We start from the raw sequence: 27,491 nt of genomic DNA, 5'->3' as shown, positions 1-27,491 counted from the left end.
AAGCACAAATTAGTTTGCAGTTCTCGCCTAGATGAAGACCAAACCGGTCGAAACATGTTAGCAATTTTATAAAATGCGCGTTTTCTTTTTACTTGACTTCCTCTCCTCCACATTTTTTGTGTGCTCAGATCTCTTTTAAAGCCCCCAACATGCCTAAAATAGCAATGTTCTCCAAGTGTCTGCGAGGGTAGGTAGGTACCCTCACAAAAAACATGCAGTAATCCTGGTCTCTGTACTGCCTCCCCCTGGCCAGCTGGGGCGCCTGATGGAGAGGAAAGGAACTGGTTGGAATAACGTGTTCCTTCCACGCTACGTCCAACCAGAGAAACTCCCCCCAGGTGAAAAGACTTCGTGCATAGAAGGAAGCATGAGGTCAGTCCGTTGCTCTCCCCAGGTTGGCAGAGGGAGTGTAGCGCCCAGGATTACACTAGATAATTGACACCGGGTGAAAAATGGGTTGCAAAATTGTGCGATAAAAAATGATATATAGCAATGTAGATGCTATTGCTATGTGCACTGGTCTCCCAAGTGGAAGATATGGCCCAAAGCATTGGGAGATAAAACCAGAATGTCTTTTATCTCGACTGTGGTCGACAGATGATGATTAGAAAATAAAACCCAGGAGTCGCGGCGTGGGTATCATATCATTTTTCAAAGCAAACCTTTTTAACGAAATCGTTGCTTCTGGGGGTCCCTGGAACAGAATATTTTGATTTGGGGGTCCGCAGTCAAATACATATAATTCTAGGGGTCCTTGACTTTAAAATGTTTGAGCACCACTGATATAAAAACACACTTTTTTGTGAAAAGTGGACAGGTCCGTAGTAGGAGCAGTCAGTCAGTGCATGAGAAAGGATCAAGATCATACATCCCACGCACACTGTCTCTTCACTCAGAGCCAAAAGGTTTCGGTCACACTGACTTGCATCACGTATCTGATGAAGGTCAATGCGACCGAATCATTGTATTTCCATTAGAACCTTTTGTGTGTAAGTGAAGACAGTGTGCAGGATTTATTTGTTCCCAGAATATATCCTCTCTGTCTGGTGGAGACATCATTATATCCAAAAATGTTACTTTTTTCAGCATTCAAATGAAAGAAATTGCAAAAGTATCAGATCTGCAAGCTCGAAACGAGGCGTGAAGCGACGCATTTTGAGCATGTAGATCTACTTTTGTGTGACGCTGTAGTACAGTGGTTCTCAACCAGTGGTCCGGGGACCGCCAGTGGTCCTTGAGGGGGTTCCAGTTAAATTATGAAAAGTTGGTAACCAAATGGACCCTTATCCACGAGTTTCCAACGCCCCATAGTGCATTGCGCAGACGCTGTACCGAGCTTCCGGCGTCACAGCCGAGTGTGATTTACAAGCTCACGAGTCACAACAGGCTGCATCTGCGACGCGACGTGAGCTTGTATTTCTGCTGTTAAACCGGAAGTGTGGTCCAAATAATCTCCAGTAAACTCCCGCGGAAAGAGTTGGATAAATGTCTTCTAAATGCTTCTTCTAAATCAGTGGTTCTCAAACTTTTTCATGTCAAGGAACCCCCAAAATGACTTGTATTCGGCCGCGGACCCCCATCTCAAAATATGTTGTTCCAGGGACCCCCAGGGACCCCCAGAAGCAGAGATTTGAGTTACAGATGTCTTGAAATGTCTCTTACTCTCTCTCTCCCTCGTCCCTCCCTCCAGATGTACATAGCGCCGCGGGCGGCCATCTTCGTGCCCAGCGAGCCCGACGGCGAGGGCGCGGCCATGCTCAACAACATGCGCGTGTACGGCTCCATCTGCCTGCTGCTCATGTCCCTGCTGGTGTTCGTCGGCGTCAAGTACGTCAACAAGCTGGCCTCCATCTTCCTGGCGTGCGTCATCATCTCCATCCTGTCCATCTACACCGGGGCGCTCGTCTCCGCCTTCAGCCCGCCACAGTTCCCGTAAGAAACCCCCATACAGTATATATATCTCAATCTTGGAATTTATTTTGCTTTCATTTCTTAAAACAAGTTAGTTGTCCATAGCCCCTTTTCCACTGCAAGGTGGAACCAGAACTTTCAGGAAACTGAACCTATTTTTTTGGTTCTGGTTTTGTTTCCATTGCACACGGCCGCATCAGTGTGCCGACGGGCCGGTATTCCGTCACTAAAACTAACCCTAACTCTAACCCTAACCCTAAACTTAACCTCAGTAACCGTGACGAGTAACTAACCTGCCGACGCTAGTCGGAACAGCGGCCCGTGGGGATATTGACTGGACCCCGTTCCAGACGAGGTTCCTGGAACCTTTTTTCGATCCTGCTCCTGAGGTAGAACTAAACTTTCGTTCTGGGAACCTATTGGAGGGGCCAGCAGCGCTGCTGTTCTTTTTTTGGGACCTTCCTGGTTAGTTCTGGTTGTATGGAAACGTAAGCAGAACTTGGTCCCGGAACTTCACAGGTTCTTGAAAGTTCTGGTTCTAGTTCTGGGTCGGCCCTACAGTGGAAATGGGGCTCATGTCACACAAATCACTTGAAAGATTTGTGTGGTATTTCATCCACTGCACCAGCGGTCTTCAATGTTTTCAGGCCAAGGACCCCTTAGTTGAGGGAGAGATGAAGCAGGGACCCCCACACAACCTGTTTCCATATAGTTTCATCTTTTGACAGCACAATCATCAGTGTATTTTGGAATCATGTCAATTTGTGTTTTCAGATATTTAACCACTTGTACCGTCAATACCTAAAAAAAAACATGACCTTCCAGTCTGTACTTGGCGTGCTCTTTTTTCTCCTCTACACCAAATCTCTTTGCCAAAAATAGCAGATCTACAAGCTACAAGCAATAACAGTGACTACACACAAAAATGTGCGTGAGGAGGAAATAATTGGGGTGGGAAGAATTGGGGTAAAAAGAAGAAATAGAAAAAGAACAAAAGAAACGTTGGGACGTATTGGGCATTGTAAGTGCTTGCAGAATACTGCACCTCACGTCCCAATACGTCAACAAAGTGTGTGAGTATCCAAGCAGGCACACTTAGCTAATAGTGGAGAAATGCCAAATTCCAATGCTCAAATTTCTGCCTCGTCACCTCCTCTGCCCTCAGTGAAATTGATGAGCTGCTGAAATATGTGAGCAGCCTGTGGACTTCACACCATTTAGGTCTCGAAATACGTGGCCTACATACTAGGTTAAAGTCTTGTTAGCAAACAAACAGCACTGATTTACGTTCAGACACAACGTTATAAACTGAATTCCGCAAGAGGGTCACGTATTTTGGCAGGTCACCAATTTCAAGACCAAATCGAAAGTGTTTATTGAATAAAGTGCAGATTTTGACGTTTGGACTCCATTAGCATTACACTTAGATAGCTTATAGACAGGAGAGATATCCCTCCTTTGGAGTCTAAGACTTCCTTCTTTCTGCTCAGTCGCTGGCTGAAAAGAGAGTGACAGGTTTAGAGGCAGAGACATTTGAAAGACGGAGCCCAATCGCCGATTGGCTGGCTGCAGTGCAGATTGGTAGTAGAATTTAGAAGTGCTCACACTTTGATTTGTGAATGAACGGATTTTGACTGGGTGGGAAAACGGACCTGGACGAGAATCAAGTGCAAAGATGAAATTGTGAGAGAAAATAACTCAACTTGTGCTTAGAGCAGTGTTTCTCAACCACAGTGCCTGGGGACCTTTGGTGTGCCCCTGAAAAGGATCAAGTGTGCCCCTTGAAACTGCTTGAAAGCCAGTATTGTATTTATCATTTTAAAAATGATTTAAACTAGTGAAAACAGCCGATCTACAAGCACATAGATCTGCTGTAGATCTGCTGTTTTCTGCTGTTTTCACTGCTGTTTTCTGCTGTTTTCACTACTGTTGTGCGACAGCCTTGTATGATGAAGCAGGGCTTTACTTTGCCAAGGAAATGACTAAATTTCCCCCTTGGGATAATAAAGGTATCTATCAAGAAACGTACACATTTGAAACTTGGAGATACAAGGTTATTTACACCCCGGTATTATGTTGGTGTGCCCATGGATTCTTGGGACATGAAAAGTGTGCCCATGCATAAAAAAGGTTGAGAAACACTGACTTAGAGCTAACACTGCCATGCTGGTGGACAGAGGAGGCAGACATTATTGGAGACAGTATTGCAATTCGTCTAAAGGCCACCTGTCTGTCCCTACACCGGCGTGTTGACACGGCTTTCGTTCTTGACTGACGCCTCAGCTGACCAACTCTGTCACTCACACCGCTGTGACTGACAAAGTGGATGCTCTAATGCAGTGGTTCTCAAAGTAGATTCCAGGGACTCTGTGTGTTCCTTTAGGAGTGTCTAAATTGACCCATACAAGTCTTTAACTCTGACAGTCTACAAATGGAACCAAATGAACCCGTCAGGGTTCATTTGGTTCCATTTGTACACTGTCAGAGTTATGGTGAGACCTTGGAATTTAAAAATTGGAGAAACACTGCTCTAATGCAGGGGTTCCCAACCCTTTCAGGTCGAGACCCAGAAGAGAGATTAGACGTTCGCCCGAGAACCAAAATAGTGAAAAAAGCAGATCTACAAGAGCACAACGTGTTGCTTTGCGCCATGTTGTGAGCTTGTAGATCGGTTATTTTCAGGATTTCATTTTTTTTTTTATGTAGGAAAATAAATTTGGATTTTTACTCTAGTCGTGACCCATACAAATTGCTCCGCGACCCACACATGGGCCCCCAACCACTGTTTGAGAAACGGTATCCTGATGAGTCTAATCCCTTTGCCCACAGGGTGTGCATGCTGGGGAATCGAACCATCAACGCCCACGCTCTCCATGACACCTACTGCAACAAGACGGTGTACGAGGCCAGAGAGACGGACAGAGAAGACGCCAACATCACCTCCTTCACTGAAGGTTTGTTAAGATGCTGTTTAAAGTGAGCTCTACTGCACATAAATATTAGTCTAGTCTGGTACAAATGTACACTTAAAATAAAGAAAGAAAACTGATATGTTAGGTTAGAATTAACCACTTTCAACATGGCGTCCTTATTTTGGGCTTGTCATTAGAGGTGAAATAACTTTACTTTGTTATGTTCCTATGTGTGAAAATAGCTGACCTACAAGGTCATAACGCATGACATTGTGACGCATTGTGAGCTTGTAGAGCGGTTATTCCCCCTTTTGCCCTTACCACGACCTACAGTATACAGTATGTGGTTGTATTTCATACTGCAATTGACAATGGTGAGATTTTCTATACTTTAGGATACTGTTTCAGTTTGAGAGATAAGAGGTTGATGTCCGCTGGGGGTCCGTTGTGCCCAGACTACTACTAGTTTAGTACTCATTATACAACGGGTAGTTCCGATGAAGGTATCTGATTGGTTGAAATAGCTCTCTATCCGTGATGCTAATGAGCATTATGGAACGGGTCTCATCAAACAAAGAAATCAGCTGGGCCGGGTCCCAACACTAGGCTAGCGGCTACGCTAGCAGTTCAGGGACATAAAGTAGTAGCTAAATGTGGCATTAAAAACAAACAAAAATATCTTAATTACAATGAAATGAAGTTGACAAGGGTATAATTGCAATATTACTTGAGGGTGTGTGTTATCATAATTATCAGCACGCCTGCGTTGCTGCAGGAACGAGCCGAAGGCGAGTTCCGTAGACAGCGCAGAAGTGCCTCTCGTGCGTAGAAGTGCCTCTCGTGTATGACGTCAGCACTGACCGACTTCACACCGGGGCAACACACTCCCTCAGGTCCTCGGCTACACACACACGCCGGGTTTGAAGTCGCTCAGTTGTTCTCGAGAGTACATGAAAGACAGATAACACACGCACACAGAGCTTTTGTGCATTTACTGAAAGATTGCAGGATCTTACATCAGACCAGACTTAATCTCCATCCAGTGACTTCAAACGGCTTTAAACACGAAACCCTCCTCTCCTCGTTCTCGCACAAACAGACAACAGCACCACCGTGGCCCCGACCTTCGACCCCGGGTCGGGCCCCGTGGAGAGGCCCTCTGCGCTGTGGAAGCAGTTCTGTGAGGGCTCAGACCTCCTCAACTCCTCCTGCGACGACTACTTCACCCAGAGCAGGTTCACCCAGATCAGAGGCATCCCTGGGCTGGCCAGTGGCATTATCACAGGTACTGTACCGGTATATATGGGTGGGTGCGTGCGTGCGTGCGTGCGTGCGTGCGTGCGTGCGTGCGTGCGTGCGTGCGTTGCTGGTTGTTGGAGTACATTTAGGGATTTCACACTGCTTCACAAATAGGGATGGGACAATATGATCATTTCATGTCACGATTATTGCGACCAAGGTAATTTTGATTTATGATATTATCGCAAAATATCCCCAACAATCCATTATCCTGGGGCGGAATGTTTGCCAAAAAATAGCAGATATACAAGCTCACAGAAGATTGAAAAAAAAAAAAAAAACGTACGTTATTTCCAGGTCCGTTTTAATTGATCCCAGTTCACGACGGAGGTTAATAATAATTTCGCGATAAATTTTAATCTCCACAATACGAATTATTGTGAGTGTTTTTTTTTTATTATTACGATAAACGACAATAATAACCATCCCTATTCACAAATGGCATAATAGGAATTGGCATCTTTTTCAGGTTTATTTTGCTTTAATCCATACAGTACACAAACACAGACAGTCTCATTACAATAGCATGTCAGTAGCTTGGTGGCTCGCTCAGCTAATAAAGTGCCTCTCTGTAGGGGTGGACGATATGGAAAAATACAATATTGCGATATTTTTCCAAGCTGCATCACGGTTTTTATGGTCATTTTTCAAGTTACTTAACTGTACAACCACCTATTAGGTAACAAAAACTAAAGGAAAAAGGACTAACAGACCTTTTAGACCAGTGGTCCTCAAAGTGGGGTCCAGTGACTCTCTGGGTTCCTTTTGGGAGGTCTAAATCGACCCTTACAAGTATGTAACTCTGACAGTGTACAAATGAAACCAAATGGACCCTTACGGGTCCATTTGGTTTCATTTGTACACTGTCAGAGTTAAAGGGAGACCTTGACATTGTAAAGTTCGAGAAAGAAAAAAGAGTTGAGCCGGAAGGCAAAGCTCTCTGTCTTTCGAGCAATCTTCGTTCCCACTCTCACCTATGGTCATGAAGTGTGGGTCATGACCGAAAGTATAAGGTCTCGGGTACAAGCGGCCGAAATGAGTTTTCTCAGAAGGGTGGCTGGTATCTCCCTTAGAGATAGGGTGAGAAGTTCAATCACCCGAGAGAGACTTGGAGTAGAACCGCTGCTCCTTCACTTGGAAAGGAGCCAGCTTAGGTGGTTCGGGCATCTAGTACGGATGCCCCCCGAGCGCCTTCCTAGGAAGGTCCTCGATGCACGTCCCACTGGGAGGAGACCCCGTGGCAGACCAAAGACCAGATGGAAGGATTATATCTCCAGACTGGCCTGGGAACGTCTCGGTATACTCCCAGAGGGAGTGGAGGAAGTTGCGCAGGATAAGGAAATCTGGAAGTCTCAGTTGGAACTGTTACCCCCGCGACCCGATTCCGGATAAGCGGTTGAAGATGGATGGATGGATGGATGGATTTAAATAAATTCAGCAATGAATGTCTGTATTAACAATTCAACAGGATTTTTTTTTAAGGCTCTCTCATTGTATCACAATACATACGATATCTCTGAAAAGGCATATCGTGGAGACATTGTATCATCTCAACGATATTTATCACCATATCGCCCACCCCTACCTCTCCGTCTCCATCCACAGAGAACGTGTGGAGCACCTACCTCAGCAAAGGGGAGGTCCTGGAGAAAGGGTCCCTCCCCTCGCCTCACGTGGCACACCCAGCGACCAATCACCGGCCGTACGTGTTCGCTGACATCACCACCTCCTTCACGCTGCTGGTGGGAATCTTCTTCCCGTCGGTCACAGGTAAACAGATTGTATTGTTTTTCCGGTCCCGCCCTAATTTATAGTACAGAATAAGACAGAATAAAGCCATAATAAGAAATAATGTGTTTGCAATTAGATAATATGTTTTCATTAGACAGAAACAAACCTTAATTACCCCTACATTATGTTCTAATCATTTAACACAGATCTTCTCAGCGTGCGCAACCGCTTTCATACTGTAGGTCCAGTTTGCGACAGAGCCAAATATCAACTGCTAGATATCTAGAAACGCTCGGGGAGAAATCGCCGAGCGCTATTAATCGCGGCCAGATCTTTCGGCGAGCGCCAACAATTCCCTTATTCGATTTCTAATTAGAACATAATGTAGGGGTAATTAAGGTATAACTGTGTTTGTTTCTGTCTAATGAAAACATATTATTTCTAATTACAAACACATCATTTCTTATTATGGCTTTATTCTGTACTGTAAATTAGGGTGGGACCGTTTTTCCTTGGTTTGATTGACTGAACACTTTATTAGTCAGAAATGTACACAGCACAGGTGGAGCACTGGTTGGAATAACGTGTTCCTTCCACGCGCTACGTCTAACCGGGGAAGCTCCCCCCTCCCTGTCAGGTGATACATTAAAGGAAGCATGAGCTCGGTTCAGGGCTCTCCCCAGGTTGGCAGAGGGAGACTAGCGCCCAGGATTACAGCTTAGGAAATTGGCACTGGGTGAAAAATGGGTTACAAAAAACTGTGGGATATGGATGATGGAACCTTCCAGAGCCAATTCCCACCACCATCACACCAGCATTGTCATTCAAACGGTTTGAATAAAAATGCTGGTGCGCGATGGTGGTGGGAATTGGCAGTAGTTTACCTCAGGGCGGCAATTCTCGTCCATCTGGCCAGTGATGTATATCGGACCAGTTACCCAGATATGGAGATCCATGTACTGTATATAGTACATCCCTTTTATGCCCATACATGGAGAGATCCCTGTCTGAACCAGCCACACAGATATGGGATGTCTTCCTCCATATATGGGCATTCCCATATGAAGTCCTGTTAGATATGGGCTTAACCCATTCAGGCCGGGAACACATTTTGCTACATGGGAGGGGCTTACAGTACATGTACAGTATGTAGCAACATATTTGTTTTTGTAGGCTAATTTCTGATTTAGGCCTACAGTAACTACAGTATAGGTTAGGCCTAATTAACATCAGGGATCTCCATAAATGGGCATAAAAGGTTCTGTTAGAGTGGTTCCCATGACATCACAACATAGAATCTATTTTATTCCACACATGCTCTATCTGAACCGGCCACACAGATATGGGCCATGTCTTGGCCATCTGGCCAGTGGTCTTCATATATGGGCATAAAAGGGATTCTGGGGAATACGTGATATCACCTGTGATGTCACAGTGATGTGTCAAGGGAACCAGCCCTTAGACTGTAACAATGTGTACACACACAGCTTCATGTCTACATGCAGACAAGCTGTGACATTTCTCATGGTAAACTGCTATATGCCATGGTGTCCTTATGTTCCTCAGGCATTATGGCCGGCTCCAACCGCTCAGGGGACCTGAAGGACGCCCAGCGCTCCATACCCATTGGAACCATCCTGGCCATCCTCACAACCTCCCTCGTCTGTATCCTTCCGATAACAATAATGTTGTCAGGATATCTGGACGTCCATTGACTTGTGTTCATCCTGGCTGCAGAAACATTGATATATCTCAGATTCTTTTCCCACATCGCATGTTTGGTCAAAACTGACCCTTTTCTATGGATCATAACCTAAGCACGGATCATCGCGGTTGTATTTCTTCTTCTCCTCGTGAAAGAAAAGACGTTTGTCGGCCGTGACTGGAACCCTCCGTGTACATAATGGAAACATGCCGTGTACATGGATCCCTCGAAAATCTGGTAAAACAATTGGAAAAAGCCATGGCACTAATCTACATTAGTTATGGCATAACTATGGCTGTCAAAGTGTTAAACCAGGGGTCTTCAACAGGGGGTCCGGGACGCCTAGGGGGTCCCCAGAGTTACTACAGGGGGTCCTCCAAATCTTTGAGTGATAGAAACTTTTTTTTTCTCCTTTTTTATATCAACCTTTTGAACCCTAGCGTCCATATTCTGAGAACTTTAGCCAAACATAGCAGATTCACAAGCTCACAACGCCTCGCACTGCGAGGCGTTGTGAGCTTGTAAATTGGCTATTTTTGGCAAAGACCTTTGGTGTAGAGGGGAAAAAGAGCAGACTAAGTACAAAGTGAAAGGTCAAGTTTATTAACCCTTCCAAGCCACGGGGAGCCCCTTAATATTAAAACCGGAATATACCGTACATCTGAGCAAGGAGTCTCAGCCGCGCCGTCTTTTTCAACAACCATTCTATTTTGGCTGGGAAACTGTTAAGTATTGACAGTTCAAGTGGTTAAATATCTGATGATTGAAGTACAAAAATGAAGTCCGAAATACACTGATGATTGTGCTGTCAAACGATGAAACGGCTGTATATGGAATCTATGAAAAGGTTGTGGGGGTTCCTGCTCTCTCTCAACTAAGGGGTCCTTTGGCCTGAAAACGTTGAAGACCCCTGTGTTTAACAAATAGCTTGCTAAAGTGACTGTGTAATGTGTGTTCCACTGGGATTCACTGTGTCCGCTGGGACTGTTGTTGTTGTTCCTTATTGTGGACCAATCAGACCTGAGCAGTGTCATTCTCTTCGGAGCCTGCATCGAGGGAGTGGTGCTCAGAGACAAGTTAGTACGACCTCACACATTATCTCACAGGAACACAACGCCCATTATTAACCTATAGGTTAATAATGGTGGTTGTTCTTCAGGTGATCGTATACTGTATAGCAGTGTTTCTCAATCCTTTTTTTTACCCTCTTTCCCAGATGTTTTAATCCAAGTACCCCCTTTACCCGACAAAAAAAATTTCCTTATAAAACTGCAATTAAAGCCATAAAACCATCACATATAAGAAAGGGAGTGAGAGTTTCAAACGGTGCCTCCTGAAAAGATATATTTTCACAATGGTGCCTCCTGAAAAGATTTATTTTCAACACTGTGGCCATAACATTCCGGTCCAGTTTTCGTGTCAATAACTTACATTTATCATTCAAACACATCCCAGTTGCCTGGTACCATAATTTGGGTTAGCAACTATCAGGCTCACAACACGTTTCTCCAAGTGTCATCATTAAACATAACAGTGATTTAATAGGCCTACTTCTATTTTTCTGAGTACCCCATGAAGTACCTCAGCGTACCCCTACCCATTTGAGAAACACTGCTGTATAGTGTGAGAAATATAACTTATGTATTTTCTCCACAAAATGCGTAAATATCCACGTGCCTTTCAACAGTGAGACGCAGTAAGACGAGATGGGGTAGAGAGATGGGAAGCGACATGCGAGAGACGACCGCCATTATATTTACTTGCGCAGTGGTGTCAGTTCAGCAAAAGCTAAGGTATGGCAACATGACTGGTGTCTTGCACGCGTGCGAAAGCACGCGTTCAAGACACCAGTCATGTTGCCATACCTTAGCAACAGGCATGATCAATTTATTTTAAGTCTAGAAGTACATTTATTTTTTCCCCCTGTAGCCAAGGTATGGCAGCTGCCATGCCTTGCCATACCCAATTGACGCCTCTGTACTTGCGCCAGCAGAGTGCGCATGTAGTGCATCTGTTGTTTCTGTCGCGTCCTCTGTTTATGTTTACGCCCGTAGTTAATCAGGGACCAGCATTCCTGGTGACATCACCATCAACAGCCAATGAGGGGCCATCACCCTTGGTGATGTCACCATCAACAAGTGCGACCTGATATAAATAACAAGGTGTGCTCTGCTGGCGCACAAGTAGGCCATACATACATGGCCCGAGTGCACAAGGAGCAAGTTGGCACCTCGAGTGCAGTCTAGTTGTCATTATATGACTATGAAAAACCACTACATCTGATTTATCTGTCTGTCTGTCAAATAAACACAAATTAAATGGCTCAAGCTCGATAGTCTATGGCAGTGATACTCAAACTCCGGCCCGCGGGCCACTTCCGGCCCGCGGTGCAATTTTGACTGGCCCACCAGCTTAATGTCCTCGAAGTCACGCATCCAACAAGCTTTAAACTAGAGCCCTGCAACGGGAGCGCACTCCCGCGGGACCTGCAGGACCTGTCGCCATATATTGCGGCGCGGGCAATATTTTAATCACCACGGGCGGGGACGGGCGGTCAAAATAACATCGGCGGGCGCCGCAAAATCCCGCACTCTCCCGCAATAAGCTTATAATCTATATACTTTAGCAAGATGTGAATATGTAGAGAATGTAATTTCCCCTGCTGAGCGCGCCTGAGGACAACGCATGCACCTACAGCAGTGGACTTTCTCTTTCTCTCTCTCTCGCTCAGCTCTAACTCCCCCTCCCTCCCGCTCTCGTCTGTTAACGGCTAACCGGTGGGCAGATATTTGCGGCGGCATTGTCACTCACTATTTAGCCTAATAAATAACAACTATTTATTATAATATAGTCCCATCGCCTATGTCCCATAATACAAACACTTTACCTCTGTTAACAACCTCACAAATGCTCCTCTCTCGCACACTAGTCCTGTTGGTTTTGGATCTCAATGGATAAGATACAAACGTCAACGTGCCTTCTTTAGCAAGTCAAGATGTGAATAGAGAACGCAATTCCCCCTGCTGAGTGAGGACAACGCACCCACATTGATACAGTACATGGACTGGAGTCTCTCTTTCTCTCCGCCAAGTTCTCTCTCTCTCTCGCCTCTTGCTCTCTCACTCCGTGCCCCGTCACTCGCCCTCTCCCTCTCTCTCTCTCTCATTTTGTTCTCACGCCACCGTCAGTCCGTCACAAATATATGCTCCTCGCATCACGCACATGGCACACTTTTTTGTTTGGTAATGGTTTTGGATCTCATTTCAATGTGCCTTCTTGGGAGGGAGGCTGTTGGACGTTCTGCGGTAATGTGCGCCGCGGGAGTCCGCGGGACTAAATTCACATCATTTGTTTGTCGCGGGTGGGAGCGGCGGAGAGGAATTGTCTGCGGGCGGTCAAAAATGAAATCATTGCGGGGGCGGGCGGGAGTGGTCAGAAATGATGCGGGAGCGGGCGGGAGCGGGATCAAAAAAATCAGTCCCGCGCAGACCTCTACTTTAAACTGAGCTGATTGGACCTTGCGTTCCAATGGCTCTGTCCGACTAATTAGCATACCCAAAATGTCAGTGTAGGCCTAATGCAAATCAAATGAAAGAGAGATGTACTGTAGCTCAACTTAACAACTGAACTGCATCATTAGCCATTTGGTAGCTAAACAGTCTAGGTAATCTATTTAAGTAGATTGTTTGATTCTAAGTTTATTTTCTGTAAAAAGCCATTTGTGTTGACTAAGGGCCACGTCATACATAACATTGTGAAGCAATTGAAAGAGAGATGTGCTCAGCTATCTTTAATGTTATCCCACTTGATAGAAGGCAGACAGAAATCAACCCAGACAAATAGCAGACAATGTACATTAGTTTGTACATTAGTGTTTGTGTTGAATAGGATAATTGCAAAGAATTATTAAAAAGAGAGAAAATATAACTTTATTTTATTTAAAATTATTTTGATTACAAATTGTCATTGACAGAATATAAATGGAATTCCAATGCATAAAATAATGCACTTGTTTTAAGTTATAAAGCAAAAAATTACATTTTTGTAATGTGGCCCATTGGTCTATGGTACTAGATACCAGAGAGTTTTCACATTTTGTGAAATTTGTGGTCCACCGTCCTGCTGTGCCTCCATATTTGGACAATTGTGTAGTAAGGGTCGCACATGTTTGGATCCACTGCTCCAGTTGATGGAGCAGTATCTGTCCTACAAAAAGGAATCTATCACTAAAACTACCAGTAAATACAGAGCACAATGCTGCCCCCTGCAGGTTTGGAGACTCAGTGAAGGGGAACTTGGTGGTGGGAACCCTGGCTTGGCCCTCCCCCTGGGTCATCGTGATTGGCTCCTTCTTCTCGACGTGCGGCGCCGGCCTCCAATCGCTGACCGGCGCTCCTCGCCTGCTGCAGGCCATCGCCAAGGACAACATCATCCCCTTCCTCAGGGTTAGACTTCATTTTGACTAATTTTTTTTTTGTTATTATGGATATTCTTTTGGTTTTGTGTTTTATTTTATTGAGATATGAGTGTGTGTGTGAGTGCGGCTGCGCAGTGCGCACGCGTGTGTAACGGAGGTGATCCGAACCTCCCCACCCGGCTTCGAACCCGGGTCTCCCGCGTGAAATTCCAGTATCTTAACCATCACACCAAAGGGACATCCCTATGGAACGAGAGCAGATACTAGACTTTTGAGGCTTCAGGCTGGGGCTGCGACTCTCTCCGCCACACGTGCGTGAGTGCATGAGTGTGCACTTGCCTTCATACGTGACATTGTGGGGACATTTCTTCCTGTTCGTCACTTTGTTATTTTATGTTTTTAATAAAAACATTTGGGCTATTACCCTGCAAGCCAAATGACGTCATGACGTTATGATAACGTCCTCCGGTGACTCCGGTGACGTTCAGAACTAGGCCAGATCACAGCCCATATGGGGATGATCTTGACGTCATTACCAGAACGTCATATGGACTTATGGATTATTGTTATTGTTTGTAATGCTAGTTGAAATATGAGCATGTAAGGTTATATTCTGACATATCTGACTAGTTAATATATTTATCTGGCCTCGATCGGACCCTCTCTGATTATTCCAGGACGTCCGTTTTTGTGGGCAGGATTTATGTTGGTTGAAATCAGGTGATATTCTAGGCCAGATCTGACTAGTCATGGTTTGACTTGATCTGACCCCAATCGAGACGTCACTGATTGGTCCAGGTCCTGACCGTGCTTGCTGGGTCGGTTTGCAGTTAGGAAAGGTGTCAGGTTAGGATTAGGCATTTAGAGGTTAGGTTTAGGGCATGGAGTGAGAGGTTATGCCTGGTTTATTCTTAGTTAAGAGGCCATGTTGGTCACCAAAAATAGCCTAAATCTAGTTTTGTTTACTTTACTTTTTTGGTGAGAGACCCTGGCACACAAGTGAGTGTAAAAAGGGGCAAAAAAGGGATGTAATGGCACTTATACATCTGTCTGTCTGGCAGAAACTGTCTGGCAGAAACCTCGTATCTCCAATTTTTTTTTTTTTTTTTTTGTTTTGTAAAGTAAAGCCCTGCTTCATCATACAAGACTGTCGCACAAGATTAGTGAAAATAGCAGATCTACAAGCACACGATGCCTCGTTGTTTGCTTGTAGATCGGCTATTTTCACAAGTTTAAACTAATTTTAAAATGATAAACACAAAACAGATGTTTTTTGGACATACAAAGTTTCCACCCGACAACGGCGATTTGCTGCTCAAAAATAACATCCTGTGTGTGTGTGTGTGTGTGTGTGTGTGTGTGTGTGTGTGTGTGCGCTTGTGCGCGCGTGCGTGTGTGCGTGTGTGTGTGTGTGTGTGTGTGTGTGTGTGTGTGTGTGTGAATGTGCGTGCGTCCTCCCAGGTGTTTGGCCATGGGAAGGCCAACGGTGAGCCCACCTGGGCTCTGCTGCTGACCGCTCTGATAGCCGAGCTGGGAATCCTCATCGCCTCTCTGGACCTGGTGGCTCCCATCCTCTCCATGTGAGACTCTTATCTGTGGCAGTGGGGGTGGGCAGTGGTGGGGAAAGTACACTTTTGTTTGCTTAACCCAGACCGGGAATGCATTATCACACGTTATTACTTCAACCATTCTTTTATGCTTTAACTCAGGGGTCTTCAACAGGGGGTCCGCAACCCCTAGGGGGTCCGTGGGGATACTACAGGGGGTCCACTTTTATATATTTTCTTATTTTAAAAAAGAGAAATTTGAATGTGTCTTTAAATATAAAAAAAAAACATGATTCTGTCTCTTTTGAATAGCTTGTACACATGAGTATTGTGCAATTGACAGATTGTTAGTGACAGATTGATAGTATACTCAGTTAATAAGGTATGTTTCTAAATGGCAGTGGTACAGCCACTTGTACATGTATGTTTAAAATACAAGCATGAATTGCATAGTATTGAATGCGCATTATGGTATGTTTATGTACACATGAAACACAATTGTATACATATGTGTACAATTTATGTTGTAGCCCCACCCCCAGGGGGTCCCTGCTCCATCTCCCAATCAGTTTGGGGGTCCCTGGACTAAAAACGTTGAATACCCCTGCCAAGGGTCTTCAACAGGGGGTCCGGGACCCCTAGGGGATCCTCAAAGTTACTACAGGGGGTCTCCAAATCTTTGAGTGATACAGACTTTTTTTTCTCCTTTTATATACCAGTAAGACTCCCTAATCGGGAGATAAGCGACCGTAGGTCACTTATCTCCACAAATAGGGCAAAAATGTGTTTTGCCAAAATCTTCCTGATCCATGTTGATGACATGAGTGTAGACATACTGTGTAGTGATTTTCGTGATTTTAGGGCAAAATCTGTAGGAGCAGTGTCCAAAAATGTGTTTTTAAAAATCGGCCTGGAGGTGGCGCTATATGGGAGAGATTCATGTTGATGGGATGAGTGTAGACATACTGTGTACCGATTTGCGTGATTTTAGGGCAAAAATTGTAGGAGCAGTGTCCAAAAATGTGTTTTGCAAGAATCGGCCTCATGGTGGCGCTAGAAGAGGGCCATGTGAGAAATGAGGGGTGGGGTCTCCGCGCCGGCAAGGCGGACGAATAGGTACCGGCCCCGGCTGTCCCGGTCGCTCCTAGCCGGAGTTACGGCATTTTATGTGAGCTGCAGTGTAGGGGGTCCTCCACTGGGGGCGCCACCACTTTTGCATCCATTCTGGAGCACCAGGAGTGGGTGGTCCCCGGGAATTCCCCGTGAGCAGCCCCGTTGGGGTGGTCATTTGGTCAGTTTAGCACATTTGGTCATTTTTTACATCTGGGGGTCCCCCAGGGACCTGGGGGTCCCTGGAGCTCCGGGGGTCCTTGGAGGTTGTAGTTTGGCAGGTAAGGAACGTGTGTGCAAAATTTGGCATGGATCGAGGCAACGGTTGCGGAGATATGAGCAGGGCAAGAGTGTGACGTGTGAGGTGTGACAGACAGACAGACTGACTGACTGACTGACTGACTGACTGACTGACGGACTTACACTTTGTGCAGGGTTTGATAGTAAATGCGACCTACGGTCGCAATTAACCACTTGAACCCATATAATCTGAGAAGCCAAAAATAGCAGATCTGCAAGCTCACAACGCCTCGCAGCACGAGGCGTTGTGAGCTTGTAGATCGGCTATTTCTGGCAAAAAGGTTTCTTTTAGAGGGGAGAAAGTGCAGACCAAGTACAGAGTGAAAGGTCAAGTTAACTAAAAACACTAATCCAACATAGATAGTAGGGCAGGAGAGAGGGGTCTACCAGCACCCCAATGACATGTTTTCGAAACCTGTTTTTTTAGGACTGTTATGATGTCTAGTTATGATTTCTGCTTGTTGCCGTGGTCAACTAATGTCCCATGGGGTTCATTTTTAACCTTTTCTCACAACTATTCCCAATCTGAACCATACAATGGTCATAACAGAAAATGCCATAACTCTTGATGTAAACAACCTACAGGGACAAATGAACACACTTTTCTATATGATTTTGACCCAGGGAATTCATTAAAGTGCTTATTTTTAACATTTAAGCACATCTTGACCCTATTTCAGGACAGAAACAGCAAAAAATAACCCAAAAATTTTCAAAACACGTCTATACTTCTCTTTGTACAGATAAATTAAGGTGTATTCTTTTTATACCACAGGTTTTTTAGGACCCTTATGATGTCTAGTTATGATTTCTGCTTGTTGCCGTGGTCAACTAATGTCCCATGGGGTTAATTTTTAACCTTTTCTCACAACTATCCCCAATCTCAACCATACAATGGACATAACAGAAAATGCCATCACTCTTGATGTAAACAACCTACAAGGACAAATGAACACACTTTTCTATACGATTTTGACACAGGGAATTCATTTCCGGCATCATTTTTAACATTAAAGCACATCTTGACCCTATTTCCGGACAGAAATAGTGAAAAACGACCAGAAATGTTCAAAACACATCTATATTTCTCTTTGTACAAATACATTAACGTGTATTCTTTTTATACCACATGTTTTTTAGGACCCTTATGGTGTCTAGTTATGATTTCTTCTTGTTGCCGTGGTCAACTAATGTCCCATGGGGTTCATTGTTAACCTTTTCTTACATCTATCCCCAATCTGGACCATACGATGGACAACATAAAATGGCTTAACTCTTGATGTAAACAACCTACAGGGACAAATGAACACATTTTTCTATATGATTTTGACACGAGGAATTTATTTAAGTCATAATTTTTAACATTCAAGCACATCTTGACCCTATTTCAGGACAGAAACAGCAAAAAACAACCAGAAAATGTTCCAAAACATCTATATTTCTCTTTGTACATATACATATTAAGGTGTATTCTTTTTATACCACTTGTTTTTTGAACCCTAATGGTGTCTAGACAATATTGCTTCTTGTTGCCGTGGTCAATCAACGTGGCTTGGGGTTCATTTTAACCCTTTCTTACACCTATCCCCAAAACAAAACATAAGATGGAGATAATAGAAAATACCAAAACTCTTGAAGTAAACAACAGACAGAGACAAATCAACACATTTTCCCACATCATTTGCACCCAAGGAACTCATTAACGTGGCTATTATTAAGATTCAAGCACATTTTGACACTACTTCATGGCAGAAACTGCAAAAGATTTGCAGAAAATATTCAAATCACATCTATATTTCTCTTTGTACAACATTTCTAAGGTCACACGTCATGTTTCTTAGTACCCTAATGGTGTCTAGTGTCAAGATTTAGTAGTGTTGCCCAAATCATGTCCCATGGCGTTCATGTTTTTTCCCCAGATATGATTTTGGGCTTTTATGCCTTTATTGACAGGACAGTAGACTGACAGGAAACGGGGAGAGAGAGTGACACGCAGCAAATCTGGACGGGCTCGGGGATCGAAACAGCGACCCGCTGCAGGCTACACAAAGCATACTGTATGTGGGATGCACCCAGACCATTTTGAATCGATGTCCGTAAGTTATCAAAGAACAATTTCACTGGTCAGTGTCTTCCATCTCATCAAACTCCACCTCATCCTCTTCCTTATCATCATCATTATCATCACTGAGGACAGCCAACAGGTCAATGAGAGATTGGGGAAGAATTGGCCAACAAGACCAGACAGGCTCTAAAGTCCATCCTTCCGTCTGTGTGAGTGTAAGTTGAAGCCGGAAGTGCAGGAGCAGCTGGAAGCCTTCGCGTGTGTGATGTAAAATCAAGCATGTGATACATCAGTGAACCATGGTAGGAGCAAGATGCTGAATGAACTGGTGGGAGAAGACGAGACCCTCTGCAGCAGGTCTAGAGTGCATTTTGCCTGCCTGCCCCTCTGTCAATATGCTCATCCCCCACATCCAGCGGGTGAACTATAGAGTGAGTGGCCTGTTACAAACCAGCAGCTGAGCCAATCTTGTGGGGGCCTAAACCTATGACGAAAGTCAGGGGTGGCAGAAGACGGAAGGATGGACTTTGGAGCCTGTCTGGTCTTGTGGGCCAATTCTTCCCCAATCTCTCATTGACCTGTTGGCTGTCCTCAGTGATGATAATGATTATGATAAGGAAGAGGATGAGGTGGAGTTTGATGAGATGGAAGACACTGACCAGTGAAATTGTTCTTTGATAACTTACGGACATCGATTCAAAATGGTCTGAGCGCATCCCACATACAGTAGGCTTTGTGTAGCCTGCAGTGGGTCGCTGTTTCGATCCCCGAGCCCTTCCAGATTTGCTGCGTGTCACTCTCTCTCCCCGTTTCCTGTCAGTCTACTGTCCTGTCAATAAAGGCATAAAAGCCCAAAAACATATCTGGGGAAAAAACATGAACCCCATGGGACATGAGTTGGGCAACACTACTAAATCTTGACACTAGACACCATTAGCTAGCTCTGTGGACATTTTTAAAAGACAGCTTAAGACTCATTTATTTACCATAGCTTTTAGTTAACCTTGTGCTGTCTTTGCCCACCGTTCTTATTTCTCCTATTCTTATCGGTTCCACCCACTAATTTTGTCTTGATTCTATGATTATATTCTCTTGTCATTTTTATTTTATTTTTATTATTATTAATATTGCTGCCATGCTTTGCCTTGTTGTATTGTTATTACTGCTTTTCTACTTTTTTGTGAAGCAATTGTGATGTTGTTTTTGTTTATGTGAAGCACTTTGAGCTGCAGTCGCTGTATGAAAGGTGCTATATAAATAAAGTTTATTATTATTATTAGGGTACTAAGAAACATGACGTGTGACCTTAGAAATGTTGTACAAAGAGAAATATAGATGTGATTTGAATATTTTCTGCAAATCTTTTGCAGTTTCTGCCATGAAGTAGTGTCAAAATGTGCTTGAATCTTAATAATAACCACGTTAATGAGTTCCTTGGGTGCAAATGATGTGGGAAAATGTGTTGATTTGTCTCTGTATGTTGTTTACTTCAAGAGTTTTGGTATTTTCTATTATCTCCATCTTATGTTTTGTTTTGGGGATAGGTGTAAGAAAGGGTTAAAATGAACCCCAAGCCACGTTGATTGACCACGGCAACAAGAAGCAATATTGTCTAGACACCATTAGGGTTCAAAAAACAAGTGGTATAAAAAGAATACACCTTAATATGTATATGTACAAAGAGAAATATAGATGTTTTGGAACATTTTCTGGTTGTTTTTTGCTGTTTCTGTCCTGAAATAGGGTCAAGATGTGCTTGAATGTTAAAAATTATGACGTAAATACATTTCTCGTATCAAAATCATATAGAAAATTGTGTTCATTTGTCCCTGTAGGTTGTTTACATCAAGAGTTAAGCCATTTTATGTTGTCCATCGTATGGTCCAGATTGGGGATAGATGTAAGAAAAGGTTAACAATGAACCCCATGGGACATTAGTTGAACACGCAACAAGAAGAAATCATAACTAGACACCATAAGGGTCCTAAAAAACATGTGGTATAAAAAGAATACACGTTAATGTATTTGTACAAAGAGAAATATAGATGTGTTTTGAACATTTCCTGTCGTTTTTCGCTGTTTCTGTACTGAAATAGGGTCAAGATGTGCTTTAATGTTAAAAATGATGCCGGAAATGAATTCCTTGTGTCAAAATCATATCGAAAAGTGTGTTCATTTGTCCCTGTAGGTTGTTTACTTCAAGACTGATGGCATATGTCCATTGTATGGTTCAGATTGGGAATAGTTGTGAGAAAAGGTTAAAAATGAACCCCATGGGACATTAGTTGACCACGGCAACAAGCAGAAATCATAACTAGACATCATAACGGTCCTAAAAAAACAGGTTTCGAAAACATGTCATTGGGGTGCTGGTAGACCCCTCTCTCCTGCCCTACTAAGACTGATGACAGTGCTGTCAAATATGAATCTATCTATGAAATTGATGAAAATCTGCATCACACATTTATACAATATGACAATATGTAGAGGGGGTCCCTGCTTCATCTCTCTCTCAACTAAGGGGTCCTTGGACTGAAAACGTTGAAGACCCTTGCTCTAGTCCCTCACTCTGTCACAGTTTTGCTTTCTGCCCCACTATTTAATCTTCCTCTATCTCGCTCTTTTTTTCCTTGTTGATTCCTAATCCCTTTGTACCACATGTGTGTGTGTCCATACACAGGTTCTTTCTGATGTGCTATCTGTTTGTCAACCTGGCCTGTGCTCTCCAAACACTGCTGAGAACACCCAACTGGAGACCACGCTTCTCCTACTATCACTGGTACTTAAGCACGCACGCACGCACGCACGCACGCACGCACACACACACACACACGCACACACACATTTAATCATTTATTTACGTTCACATTTTACAAGAAAACATCTTGAACACAAATACTGGTAGATGCACTCATCAAGTTCAGAATCTCTTTGATTCTGTATGTCTAATCTTAGTCTATAGATACAAGAAGCACCGTCTCCTCCATATGTGGCGGCTGCCTACTATCACAGATATTGAGCAGACACACACACACACACACACACACACACACACACACACACACACACACACAATTTATTCATGTCCACATGAGAAGTAGAGCAGTGGTTCTCAAACGTTGAAATTGGAAGTTCTCCCCTTAAAGGGCCTACACCATGCTTTTAAAACTATATTTTTTGTATAAATATATGCTCAAAATTGAGTCTTATGCTGCATTCACACTACAGATATATAGTTGAACGTTTTGCTTGCTTGGTCAATGTTATCTCAATGGAAACCAGCTTTAAAGATACAGGACACACACAGAACGAAGGTTTGGAAGCTTTAAAGCTGGTTTCCATTGAGATAACATTGACCAAGCAAGCAAAACGTTCAACTATATATCTGCAGTGTGAATGCAGCATTAGACAGGTTTTAACCCTCAAAAAAAAAATTTGAAAAAAAAATTTGAAAAAAAAATCTTTTTTGAAAAAAAAAATTTTGAAGATTTTTTTTTTTGAAAAAAAGGGTTTTTTTTTTACTCTGAAAAAAAAACGGGAAAACGAGAGTGACGTCACTCTCGTCAACTCTCAGAACAGCACTGTTCTGAGAACCCGTGGAAAGCTTTTCATCTCTGTCTGCCCAAAACCAGAGAAAGACACAACGGTCAGAAATAGGACTTTGTGAGGATAGAAGGTGCCAGTGGGACCCCAAAAAAAGGTTTTAAAATAGAAAAAGTGAAAATTCATGGTGTAGGTCCTTTAACTCTGACCGTGTACAAATGAAACCAGATGGTCCCGTTAGGGTCCATCTGGATCCATTTGTACACTATCAAAGATACAGACTTGTAAGGGTACATTTAGACCCCCCCAAAAAGGAACCTAGAGAGTCCCTGTAATCCACTTTGAGAACCACTGGAGTAGAGCATACACAAGGACACAAACAGTAGAGGTACAGTTAAGTTTATGTTCACCAAATCAAGGCATATGTCTGCATGAGAGGCACAGACGAGAATTTCAGCAGACTGTTCTCTCTGAGCAAATGGCTTTTAGCTGCATGCACCGACAAAAATGTGCATTTTATTGACAACTTCAGTTTTTTCTTCGACAGAAGACACCTATTTGCTGATGAACGGCAACTAAATAAGCTAGGAGCAAAGATATTTTTGCAGAATGTTCTCCATGCTCTGGCCTTGGCCAGAACACAGCAATCCAAAACAACAGATTGTGATGAACAACTCTTATCTGCAACCCACGAAGAATCCATAACAAGAGATAGTGTTATGGTTACTGAACTGCCCCCCTCGGCCGAGGGGGGAACGGCCTTGGTGAACGGAGGAGCTACCGTTGTCCCTGCCCTCCCTGACGAGGAACTGATTATGGTGAACGGAGGAGCTTCCGTTGTCCCTGCCCTCCCTGACGAGCATGACAGTATGGTTACTGAACTGCCCCCATCGGCCGAGGGGGGAACGGCCTTGGTGAACGGAGGAGCTACCGTTGTCCCTGCCCTCCCTGACGAGGAACTGATTATGGTGAACGGAGGAGCTACCGTTGTCCCTGCCCTCCCTGACGAGGAACTGAATATGGACAACATCTCCGCTGAAGAGTGGAGTAGACGAATGAATGCAGAGTTGGAGTCACTCAGGGAAATGTTCGAAGAGGACAGTAATGAAGAAGAGTTTTGTGGATTCCCTGCTTCAGCCGTGGCTGGCCCGAACAGTGAGCAAAGTGAACTGGCAACTGACAACGGAGAGTTGACAGAGGAAGAGGAGGGGGCGGGTACAACCGCCCCATCACCCCAATCCTCCTCTTTCTCCCTATCTCCAATGCCTCTTCTAGAATTCACGAATGGAATGAATGAACTCATTAACACTGCGTTAAAAATGACCCCGGCCAGACACACGGTCAATGGCCCGGCGGCACAACCACCACAGGACAAACGCCCGGCACCACAACCACCATCCCTGAAAACGCCTGAAATTGCCCCGGCCGTGCCCCAGAAATCTGTGGCCTGGGTGTTTTCGCCCCCACCCATCCCTCCACGACCACAACGACAGAAGACCCAGGCCTCCCAGCTGGACAATACGTTTAGCCGTTGATGTCAGCTGGGTCCATTATACCCAGCAACTAACGTATCTGGACCCGATGCTCCTTCAAGCGCTTTTATTAAGCAGGCTCACAACATTTCTACTGTAATTTCAAATAGAGAGTCCAGGATAAGCAGTGGCTCTGCTAATTTAGCTAACTTAACTTACATTCCCTGTAGGGGCTATAGTACAGTAAAATGTCATAAAATAAACCTGGCACTTTTTAACATCAGGTCACTTTTAAACAAATCCTCCTCTGTAAATGATATAATCTGTGAAGAGAAATTAGATATAATCTTTTTAACAGAGACATGGCTGGGCAACGATGGAGCTTTTGCACTTGGCGTCGCCTGCCCACCAAACTATCACTTTATTCAATCAGTGCGCGAAGGAAAAAGAGGCGGAGGCTTGGCATACATTTTCTCTGACATTTTTAAATTCAAGTGCCTGTCCTTTGGAAGTTTTTCATCCTTTGAATATCAAGCTAACTTATTTGAGAGTCAATCCTCTGTTCTAATGATTACGATATATCGCCCACCAAAATGTAGCAAAGCCTTATTTCTTACAGAAATATCTGAACTTCTATCTATCTGTTCCACGGACTATGAGAGAACCCTTATTGCTGGTGATACTAACTTGCATGTGGACACTGTTACTGATCTTACAGCTATGAGTTTCTTACAGTTACTGCATTCCCTTGATTTTGATCAGCATGTTACCGGGCCAACCCACAATCAAGGCCACACCCTTGATCTTGTGATCTCTAAAGGGCTAAATATTTCTATGGACAGGATTATCGCTAAGCCTGATTTATCAGACCACTATTTACTGTGTTTTAATATGACTGTCTCTGATCTAGAAAAAAACAATAGAGAATATACTATAAAAAAGAGATTTTTCGGTTCCTCGGCAGCAGAAGAGTTTGCCAGCCTTCTTGCGTGTGCACCCCGCCTTCCTGATATTCCCTCAGTAAATGATATGGTTCAACGTTTTAATCTTAAATTGGAGTCAGCTCTGGATATAGTGGCTCCTATGAAAACTAAAAAGAAATATAATTCCAAAGTAACACCCTGGATAAACGATCATATACGTTCACTCAAAAAACAATGCCGCAGAGCAGAGCGAGCTTGGAGAAAAAATAAATTAACTATCCACCTACAGATATTTAAGGCGTCAACAGCCACCTATAATAAAACCATGCGTCTGGCTAGGCAGGCCTATTTTTCCGGAATTATTAATGAGAATAAGAACAATGCTAGGGTCTTATTCTCTACCATTGAACGCCTTTTAAACCCCCCCCAGTCCTACAAGCAGTCACTCCCTGCCTCTAAAGCAAAGTGTAATGAGTTTGCATCCTTCTTTGACAACAAAATTGTTAACATTCGAGCTGGTATTACGAATAATACTGTCACAAATGCAAATGCGGTTAATGGTGCCATGTGTAAAAGCATCGATAAATCTAGGGGGAGCCTAGTATCATTTTGTGCAATTGATGAAGAGGAACTTCGTAAAACCATATCGCAAATGACATCGTCTTCTTGCTCGCTGGATGCAATACCCACGCCGTTTCTTAAAGAGGTTGTAGACTGTGTTATTGAAGATATCCTAAAAATAGTAAACAGCTCTATACAATCAGGTGTCTTTCCAGACTCACTGAAAACGGCTGTAGTTAAACCCTTACTCAAAAAACCCAACCTTGACCCGTCCGTGCTGGATAATTATCGACCCATCTCTAATTTGCCTTTTCTGGGCAAGGTCCTAGAAAAAATTATCTTTCATCAATTGGATGTGTTTCTGCAGAACAATAAGGTGCACAACAAATTCCAATCCGGCTTCAGGAAAGGACACAGCACAGAAACTGCACTTTTAAAAGTTATTAATGATCTTAGGGTGGCTGCTGATAACAAAGATGTGTCCGTTCTCCTACTGCTGGACCAATCGGCGGCTTTTGACACAATTGACCATACAATTCTAATACAACGTCTCGAACACTGGGTAGGACTGTCAGGTACAGCTCTGTCCTGGTTTTGCTCTTATCTGACAGGCAGAAGCTACTCTGTTAATCTAGCTGACTTCGAGTCAAACAAACACAACATCTGCTCTGGTATTCCACAGGGCTCGATTCTTGGTCCTTTATTATTCTCCCTCTATATACTGCCGCTGGGAGAACTTATTTCCGCTCACGGTGTGAATTTCCATTTCTATGCTGATGACACCCAGTTGTACCTTTCAGTGGCTACGGACGACCCCTGTGCTCTAGACCCATTGCTGACGTGCGTGTCCAGCATAAAATGCTGGATGAGTGAGAACTTTCTCAAGCTAAATGAGGACAAGACAGAAGTTCTCATAATAGGTTCTACTGCCCAGAGAGAATCAATAATAAATAGACTTGGTAACCTGGCTAAAGAAAATAACACCTCTGTTAAGAACCTGGGGGTGATCATTGATGCTGAATTAAATTTTAATACACACATTAATCATGTCACGAAGATTGCCTTCTTTCACCTTAGAAATATTGCGCGAATTAGAGCCTATCTGTCGCTGAACGATGCAAAAACGCTGATCCACGCTTTTGTTTTCTCTCGGCTTGATTACTGCAACGCACTTCTCTCTGGTCTGCCAAAGAAAACAACTGACAGATTACAACTTGTTCAAAATGCAGCAGCCAGAGTTTTAACAAAAACTAAGATAAGAGAACATATTACTCCAGTTTTAGCGTCGCTACACTGGCTCCCGGTTGTTTTTAGGATTGATTTTAAAATTATTTTACTTGTTTATAAAGCTCTAAATGGTCTGGCACCTTCGTACCTCTATAACTGCCTGCATAGATATGTTCCAACCCGCCCACTCAGGTCCTCTAGTGCAGACCTACTTGAGGTGCCAACAATGACATATAAAAATATGGTGAAGCAGCTTTCTGCTTCTATGGACCGACAGCTTGGAATAAACTACCACTACACCTAAGACAGGCAGCCTCGGTGGATAGCTTTAAAGCACAGCTCAAGACCTATTTCTTTACTCTTGCTTTTAGCTAAATTTTTTAATCCCTATGCTGCTATTGACGTCCGCACGGCTCTGAAATTGTTCTTCAATGTTCTATGCTTTTATTTTTTCTTGCTTTATTGTAATCATTTTACTTATCTCTTTTTTATGTATTTTTTATTTCTATTTTACTTTTTCTCTGTTAAGCACGTGTGCTTCATTTTATGCTCTGTAAAGCACTTTGAGCTGCATTTCATGTCATGAAAGGTGCTATACAAATAAAGTTTTATTATTATTATTATTATTATGATACAATATGCACTACTCTATGGGTATAAGTAACGGCGTCTCCGCCATATGTGGCTGCTGCCAAATATCAGAGAGGGCACAGTACTTTGCCAGCCATTTTTTGCTCCTTGGCTGACAAACCACAATCCCCACCCCTC

The 27,491-nt window shown here is 43.6% G+C and overlaps 1 protein-coding gene across 1 annotated transcript in view; it reads left to right on the top strand.

Annotated features, from left to right (window-relative positions):
• The window catches only part of slc12a6 (solute carrier family 12 member 6), a 104,665-nt gene that overhangs the window by 53,720 nt on the left and 23,454 nt on the right, over window positions 1–27,491 (top strand). Inside the window, exons 8-16 of the mRNA XM_080742202.1 lie at window positions 1,691–1,932; window positions 4,741–4,865; window positions 5,923–6,108; window positions 7,728–7,892; window positions 9,420–9,518; window positions 10,577–10,634; window positions 13,829–14,003; window positions 15,437–15,555; window positions 21,678–21,776. Of these exons, the coding sequence (XP_080598328.1) occupies window positions 1,691–1,932; window positions 4,741–4,865; window positions 5,923–6,108; window positions 7,728–7,892; window positions 9,420–9,518; window positions 10,577–10,634; window positions 13,829–14,003; window positions 15,437–15,555; window positions 21,678–21,776 (1,268 nt within the window). The remainder of the gene's footprint in view (window positions 1–1,690; window positions 1,933–4,740; window positions 4,866–5,922; window positions 6,109–7,727; window positions 7,893–9,419; window positions 9,519–10,576; window positions 10,635–13,828; window positions 14,004–15,436; window positions 15,556–21,677; window positions 21,777–27,491) is intronic.

Source organism: Nannobrachium achirus (assembly GCF_963921795.1).
Source record: "Nannobrachium achirus genome assembly, chromosome: 14".
Lineage (NCBI taxonomy): Eukaryota > Metazoa > Chordata > Actinopteri > Myctophiformes > Myctophidae > Nannobrachium > Nannobrachium achirus.
The sequence above is the reverse complement of the archived record's forward strand: the minus strand, read 5'-3'. Positions and strand labels throughout refer to the sequence as shown.